Raw genomic sequence first — 8,748 nt, 5'->3', positions numbered from 1 at the left:
ATATTTGCTCAACTGTGTTCATAGCAGCCTTATTCATAATAGCCAGAAACTGGAAACAACCTAGATGCCTCTGAACTGAAGAATGAATAGAGAGAATGTGGCACATCTACACAATGGAGCATCACACAGCTATTAAAAACAACGGCATCATGAAATTTGCAGGCAAATGGACTGAACTAGAAAAGATCATCCTGAGTGAGGTAACCCAGACCCAGAAAGATAAACATGGTGTATACTCACTTACAAGAAGATATTAGCTATAAAGCAAAGAACAACTATACTAGAATCCAAAGACGTAAAGAAGACTAAGTAACAAGAAAGACTCAAGAATGGATGCCTGAATCTCCCTGGAAGGGGAAATAGAATAGACTTTTCAGGTGTAAGGGAAGAGGGGACTGGGGACGGAGATGGGGTAGATAAAGGAATAGAAGGAATCAGGTGTAGGGAGGACAGAGGGAAAGAGGACTAGGAGAGAAGACTGGAATCTGAGGGCATCTCTGGGATGAGCTAGAAACCTAGGGTAATAGAAACTTCCAGCAATCTGTGAGGGAGACCCAGCTAAGTCTCCTAGTAATGCGGGATACAGTGCCTGAATCAGCCTATCTCCTGTAATCAGGCAAGACTTCCAGTGGAAGGACTGAGTCACCAACTCAGACACCAACCTTTGACCTACAATTTGTCCTGCCTACAAGATATGTTGTGGTAAAGGTGGCACAGAAATTGTGTGAGTGACTAACCAATGACAGGTTCAGCTTGAGACACACGGCCTGAGAAGGAGCACACCCCTGACACTTCCTGGAGGTCCAGGAACCAGAGGCTGGAGAGCCCAGAGATCCATGATAGAACTACACGCAAATGTCAAAAAAAATTGAAATGAAATGATTCCTAATGATATCCTGCTGTACTCTTAGATTGATGCCTAGCCCACTTATTATCCAGTAACTGATGGAAACAGATGCAGAGGCCTACAGCCAAACCTTAGGAGGAGCTTGGGGAATCTCATGGAGGAGGGGGAGAAAAAATTGTAGGAGCCAGAAAGGTAAAGGACAACATAAGAAAACCCACAGAATCAACTAACCTGGGCTCAGAGGGGCTCACAGAGACTGAATGGCCAACCAGGGAACCTGCATGGGACTGACTTAGGTCTTCTGTGCATATGGTACATTTGTGTAGCTTGATCTTCTTATGGGAATCCTAACAGTGGGAGCAGAGGCTGTCTCTGACCCTGTTGCCTGTCTTTGGGACCTTCCCCCCCCATCCCCCACTGGATTGCCTCATCTAGCTTTAAATAGAAGAAGAGGTACCTAGTCTTACTGTAACTTGATATGCCATAGCTGGTTGATATCCATCAAGGCTGGCCCTTTTCTGAACATAGGGGGAGGAGTGGATGAGGGGAGGAGGATAGATGAGGACCAGAACTAGATGGAGAGGAGGGAGGAGAAACTATGGTTTGGATGTAAGAAAAACAAAGTGTAAATTTGATGAACAATACAAGGTTCTTAGAAAGGAAGATTACGAGGTGAGCCCCCGGCCCGGACGGTGATGGTGGGTCTGGGCCCGGGCTCCCACCGCTGCCCTGGCCTTGACCAGGGCCGTGTGGCTCCCGCTCCAGGGGAGGGACTTCCAGGGAGACAAGCCTGTTCTCCAAGCACTCCAGCCTCTCGGGATCTTTTCACAGTTCACGAGGACTTCAGCTGCACTTTGGCGCTGCCATCCCCTTTCCCAGGACTGTCAATGGCAGGCTACCAGCTCTGGTCACCATGGACCCCACTGGATGAGAGTTTCCAATGGCTGCGGCATACTACACCTACCCCTTCCTCCAAACATCCTTTTAGGGCCTCTCCTTGCTTCCCCCACACCCCTTCTGACCTTGAAGTGCAGTTGTGCCTTCAAGAAGTCACACTTGTCCTAGACAGCCCACTTGTGGAACCTGGAGAGAGCCCCAAGTTACCCTGTCACACATCAGAGCTCCGAGCCGTGAGTAACAAGAAAGGGGTGGTGAGGAGGCCCCAGCCGGTCCGCCTCAGTGGAGTGGATTCTGTGTTTGGTAGGGTCATCACAGCCCAGCCACCCAAGTGGACCGGAACCTTCAGAGTTTCAGACAAGTCAGCCTTCTGCAAAATAATCAGCAGGGAGCACCAGTGGCCTACTGGACTCAAGGAGCCTCAGATCCAAATGACAGTGACTATGTGCAAACAGATGCTACGCTCAATCCTCTTGCTGTATGCAACTTACAAGAAGTGTACCTTTGCCTTGCAGCACTCCAAGTAAAGGGTCCCCGTTGGACCCCTGTCCTCAACACCATGCTCTCTGGTATGTACCCAAAGCTTGCACGGACCTATCCACATAAATCAAACTGATATCATGCCAGATATTTCGCCTTTAGGTCAAGCTGTGACAATTCAAGAGATCCCCTTCTCCCTTGCTGTTCAGAAATAGGACCTATGACACTGAGCAAGGAAGAACATTCCCACTCTATAAAGCTGAATGGCCATTTAAAAGTTAACCTAACTTGATGTGCACATGTGATAATGATTACCTTATCATATAAATAAGCCAGCCTAGTGTGAGCACAACTCAAATACCAAAGACAATGATGAGCTGGTGAAGAAAGGGAGGCCAAGAAAAGACAGGTATGGATCTCTGGGTACCAGAGGATGAAGGGGTCAAAAATTTGTACATGAGTTAAGGACTAATTTAAAAACAGCATTCCCTCCTCAAACCAATGTGAAGAAGAAGAAACAAAACAACAACCCAATAAAACATAACTTTAATACTGGTCTGAGTAAAAACATTAACAAACATTAAATAATCTTAATGGCACAGCAAGGAAGAGCCTGGCAACGGCTCTGAGACTGGGCTTCCTGGCAGAAGACAGAAGAGTCCCCTGTTTTAGCTCCTGGTGTTCTATTTCAAATATATTACAATTATTTTGTATGATTCTTACAAGTAGATTCTAGGCATAATTGAGAATAATGTGGAAATAAATACTATATATACATACAAAAAAAAAAAAAGAAAGAAAGGAAGATTACAGACTCATGGATGAGAACCTGAGGGCGGGGGAATAAAAACCGGTTCCAGTGTAGTCAGAGGAGGTCCTAAGAGATGCGCTACCACAAAGTCATTGTCTAGGGGTTAATATGGATTTTCTGGGTTGAGGCATAGGGGTGAGCTAGTCAGTCCAGTTGGCTTACTGTGAGATATCTGTGATGGTTTGAATAAGAATGCCTTTCTTAGGCGTGTGAATGCTTAGTCACATGGGAGTGGCAGTATTTGAGAAGGATTAGGTGGCAGAGCCTTTTTGGAGGAAGGTGTCATTGGGGGTGGGGCTTTGAAGTTTAAAAAGCCCAAGCTAGGCCCTATCTCTCTCAGATCAAGATGTAGCTCTCAACTACTTTGTCAGTACCACATCTGCCTGCCACCATGTTTCATGCCATAATTACAATGGACTAAAACTCTGAAACAGTAAGCCAGCCCCTAATTAACTGCTCTCATTTATAAGAGTTGTTGTGGTCATGGTGTCTCTTCAAAATGGAACAATGACCTAGACAGTGTCCATGTGCTCCTCTATTGCAGTCTATGGACTGGAGTTTAGGTCACACCCTCAAACTTTCAGGCAGTTGTGTAGAAACAAAGGAAAAATAACTAGAAGCCAGACCCAGAATTAGAGGCCCCAATCACTTCCTGTTGTTTTTGGTCTACAGCCTAGACAGAAACAAGGACAGGCTTTGGGCCAAGAGCAAATCCTAACAGTGGGAGCAGAGGCTGTCTTTGACCCTGTTGCCTGTCTTTGGGACCTTCCCTCCACGCCCCCCGCACTGGATTGCCTCATCTAGCTTTAAATAGAAGAAGAGGTACCTAGTCTTACTGTAACTCTCCCCAAAGATCCTGAACTGGATCCCTCTCCCCAAAGCTACCTTTCAAAGTTCTGTTTTCATCACTAGCCACTGAAGACATCTTATCAACTGTAAATGTTTGATATCGAACCCTAGCTGTGCCTAACAGCTCTTCCTTCACAATCCTCATAACCAGGTTCCGGTCATCTTGGGCATAAACCCACTCTCCATGGAAAGCCTCTGTTGAAGCGACTGGTCTCCTACCTAGTTTGTGTCCTATCCTCCTCCAAACAGTAAAAAGTACAAATAGGGTACTTTATCAACATGGGATTATCAACTTTCAAGCAGGATAAAATGACATAGAACAGATTTTTATGTAAGACCTAAAGGAAACCAACCAGTGGCAGCAGGATGCCAGCTGAGAGACTCTGAGGAGTGGTACAGCTCTGTGAGTCATTACAGCTCAGAAGTTCTGAGCAGGCTTTGGCTGCCAACTGAGAAACAGTTCCACTCAGAGCAGTATGTAGGTCATCATCAGGAGAAGCAGGAGGAACAGGTCTGTCCCAGTAGGTCTCCAAACGTAATTAAGGCTGTGTAATAAAAATGCCAAGGCCCGACATAAGTCTCTTTTGGGTTCTTGGTCGTGGTTGTCAGAGACTCTCCAAACATTACAGACTATTGCTGTTACCATTGCTTGCCTCTTAGACCTGAAAGGAAAGTCCCTATTGCTGAAGACACCATGCACTTTAGATATGGGGTCCAGATGGCCTGAACTGGATCTGATCTGACAGCTATACCCCTGAGGACTAGCTTTTATGTTAGCAGGAGGTGCCATGGAAATGTCCAAGCGGGAAACAACCAATAATCCTACTCAGCTGAACCCCCGTGAGCAGCATGGCCTGATAGCCAAGCGTGCACAGTGGCATGCATACATTGGCAGTAACCAACAGCTTTCTAATCAGACTTAAGGGATCATCCTTTCAAGGCTTTCAAGGGAGAAGCTCCTCAGTTAGTTATACAGTGTCAAGTGACCATCCCTGAGACCTTACATGCACAAGAAACATTCAGACAGAGCACACTGTTTGTATATTTAGGAATATGTATATACTTACATATGTAAATATACCTACATGGAACAACAACTAAAGAAAAAAGAGGCCATGAATTTGAGAACAAGAAGGTATATGGGAGAGGCTGGGGGACCAAAGGGAAGGGGAGAAATAATGTAATTATATTTATAAAAATAAAAATAATTATAATAAAAATTGTGTTGGGGTATTTACAGAGCTTCTTACTCCAAACACATGGATTTGAGATTATGGTGGCTCTCCCTCAGTGTTGTCTGAAGCTTGGGTGACAGATGAAGTTTGCTTATGTTTATACAGCCCTGCAAACACAAAAGGGCTTTTACCTTTGGAATGAAGTTAGTCTTGCCGGTGCATCCTTCACTAGTCTGAGAAAAATCCAGAGACTGATAAACCAGGAAAGGATTTTAGACCAAAGAGACTTGTGAGTTTTTGTTATGCATTTAGGCCTTTCGGTTGTTTGCTTGTTTGCTTCTTTTTGTTTTGTTACCAGGACAGGTAGAGACAGACTCTTCTTGGACTACTCAACTGAAGTATAATTACTTAGGGATGTTAAACTTGTCTTTTGTGTGTGTCTAATTTCTCACCATAGAAACAGGTCTTTCAACCTTCTCTAAGTCCACACTGATTTCTGCCAAGTTCTCTGTTTGCAGGAGACATGGTAGGCTGAGCAGTAATCTTTCTCAAGGGTTTTTTTTTTTTCTTTGCTGTTGTTACTGCCATTTTTCGTTTCCTGAAAGCCAATCAACTTTGGAAAAATAAAGAAAAGTCCAGTCTCCTCAGAAAGACAGAGCTGCTGTTAGCTGCCTCTGTGTCTCAGGCCTCAGATCTCACAATGAAATATTCCACAGGCTTTGTGTGGACGGACACTCTCCAAAGTGGCCAAGGCCCAAAAAGGCAGCAGTAGTTTTGTTTGGATTAGTGTTTGCAGCCAGTCTTGTCTACAAATACTAGTCTGAAACCGTCTACTCTGGATAGTCTGATGAAACAACCGGGGGAAAGTTTTCAGTTTTATTAACACAACAAAGGGTGAAGAGGAAATGAATTTCTCATACAGAATGAGAAATTATATGCTGTTTACAGGCAACATCTGACAGCATATCACAAAGTGCAAGCTTGAAGAAAAGCTTGGGGTGATGCTTTGGAAACTAGGCTTCTTGGTTTTTAGTAAGTCAAGGAAACTGTGGGTTAAATTTGTGTTTCCTATAGCAAGACCCCAAGATTCTCCCACAGGCTAACATGAGTCCTGAAGTTCCAAGCAGGCTGTAGATCCTTCGGTGTGAAATCCTTTTAGAACTCAATACACCTAAAACCACTTCTGCCAATACTGGGGACCCTGTTGTGCAGTTAATTTGAACAAGTACAGAGCTGTAGAGTGTGGTAGGTCTCCCTCTTTGTGTCAAGTATGGCCTCTTTGGGTTTGATTGTCTTGGTTAGCTGGCAGCCTCTCCATCCCTCTCCTGCCCAGTTCTCACCCCACCAGCAGCTGTGCAGTTCCTCATCCAAACCTTCAGTAGGAATTGCACAGACTCTTTAGACAAATGGTTCTCAATCTGTGGGTCGCGACCCTTTTGGGGGTTCAAACAACCCTTTTACAGGGGTAGTGTATCAGATATCCTGCATATCAGATATTTACCTTATGATTCACAACAGTAGCAAAATTAGTTATAAAGTAGCAATGAAAATACTTTTATGGGGGACTTCCAGTCTGGGCCCGAGCATAGAGCAGATCTCAGGCGGCAGCTCTGTACCCAACCTCACAAAATCCAGAGGAAGAGTACCTCCCAGGAGCTTAACTCAGGCAGTATCTCAGGTAAGGAGACAGCAACACCCTCCTTAAACAGGGGATAACTAGGACCACTGGGACCCAGGAATTCACTCCTAGCCCAGAGCACAGGTCCTTCCACTCTCCATCTGAGCACTGAGCAGATCTTGAGCCTCAGCTCTAACCCCAGCAGCAAAACCCATCCCAAACATTTCTGACACAACCTAGATAATAGGGAAGACAGGCTCCAGTCAGAGACATCGCAGATAGCACTAAGGAGATCCAGATGGCAAAAGGCAAGGGCAAGAACATAAGCATCAGCAACCCAGGGTACTTGGCATCATTAGAACCTAGTTCTCCCACATTAGAAAGTCCTGAACTCCCCATATCACCAGGAAAGCAAGAACCAGATCTAAAATCACTTCTAATGATGATGATAGAGGACTTGAAGAAGGACATAAATAACACTCTCAAAGAATTTGAGGAGAACACAGGTAAACAAGTAGAAGCCCTTAAAGAGGAATCACAAAAATCCCTTAAAGGATTACAAGAAAATACAAACAAACAGGTGAAGGAATTGAACAAAACCATCCAGGACATAAAAATGGAAGTAGAAACAATAAAGAAATCACAAAGGGAGACTACCCTGGAGATAGAAAACCTAGGAAAGAAATCAGGAGTCATAGACACAAGCATCACCAACAGAATACAAGAGATAGAAGAAAGAATTTCAGATGCAGGAGATACCATAGAAAATATTGACACAACTGTCAAAGAAAACACAAAATGCAAAAAGTTCTTAACACAAAACATTCAGGAAATCCAGGACACAATGAGAAGACCAAGCCTAAGGATAATAGGTATAGAAGAGAGTGAAGATTCCCAACTTAAAGGGCCAATAAATATCTTCAACAAAATTATAGCAGAAAACTTCTCTAACCTAAGGAATGAGATTCCCATAATCATACAAGAAGTCTACAGAATGCCAAATAGACTAGATCAGAAAAGAAATACCTCCTGTCACATAATAATCAAAACACAAAATGCACAAAACAAAGAATTTTAAAAGCAATAAGGGAAAAAAGCCAAGTAACATATAAAGGCAGACCTATCAGAATTACACCTGATTTCTCACAAGATACTATAAAAGCCAGAAGATCCTGGACAGATGTCATACAGATCCTAAGAGAACATAAATGCCAGTCCAGGCTACTTTACCCAGCAAAACTCTCAATTACCATAGATGGAGAAACCAAGATAATCCATGACAAAACCAAATTTGCACAATATCTTCCCACAAACCCAGCACTTCAAAGGATAATAGCAGGAAAGCTCCAATACAAGGAGGGAAATTATACCCTAGAAAGAGCAAGAAAATAATCCCCTTCCAACAAACCCAAAAGAAGATAACCACACAAACAATGTCTCCACTATTAGCAAAAAGGACAGGAAGCAACAACACCCTCTCCTTATTATCTCTTAACATCAATGGACTCAATTCCCCAATAAAAAGGGATAGGCTAACGAACTGGATACTCAAACAGGACCCAGCTTTTTGCTGCATACAGGAAACCCACCTCAGCCACAAAGACAGACACTACCTTAGAGTAAAAGGTTGCAAAACAATTTTTCAAGCAAATGGCCCCAAGAAACAAGCTGGAGTAGCCATTCTAATATCGAATAAAATCGACTTTCAAGTTAAAGCTATAAAAAAAGATAAGGAAGGACATTTCATACTTGTCAAAGGAAAAGTCAACCAACATGAACTCTCAATTCTGAATATCTACACACCAAATACAAGAGCACCCACTTTCATAAAAGAAACCTTACTAAAGCTCAAAACACACATTGCACCTCACACAATAATACTGGGAGACTTCAACACCCTACTCTCAGCAATGGATAGATCATGGAAACAGAAACTAAACAGAGATACAGTGAAACTAACAGAAGTTATGAACCAAATGGTCCTAACAGATATTTATAGAACATTTCATCATATAGCAAAAGAATATACCTTTTTTTCAGCACCTCATGGTACCTTATCCAAAACATACCA

General features: G+C 43.4%; 1 protein-coding gene across 1 annotated transcript; it reads left to right on the top strand.

Annotated features, from left to right (window-relative positions):
* The first annotated feature begins 1,732 nt into the window (after window positions 1-1,732).
* On the top strand, window positions 1,733-3,007 carry LOC114623706 (FANCD2 opposite strand protein). Its single transcript, XM_028770406.1, has 2 exons — window positions 1,733-2,313; window positions 2,434-3,007. The coding sequence occupies exon 1, from the start codon at window positions 1,735-1,737 to the stop codon at window positions 2,269-2,271; it is 537 nt and encodes a 178-aa protein (XP_028626239.1). The 5' UTR covers window positions 1,733-1,734; the 3' UTR covers window positions 2,272-2,313; window positions 2,434-3,007.
* The last annotated feature ends 5,741 nt before the right edge of the window (window positions 3,008-8,748 follow it).

Source organism: Grammomys surdaster, unplaced genomic scaffold (assembly GCF_004785775.1).
Source record: "Grammomys surdaster isolate TR1022 unplaced genomic scaffold, NIH_TR_1.0 64, whole genome shotgun sequence".
Taxonomy (NCBI): domain Eukaryota; kingdom Metazoa; phylum Chordata; class Mammalia; order Rodentia; family Muridae; genus Grammomys; species Grammomys surdaster.
The sequence above is the reverse complement of the archived record's forward strand: the minus strand, read 5'-3'. Positions and strand labels throughout refer to the sequence as shown.

Coding starts and splice junctions, on each gene's coding strand:
- LOC114623706 (XM_028770406.1), top strand. CDS start 1,735: ATGGCAGGCTACCAGCTCTGGTCACCATGGACCCCACTGGATGAGAGT.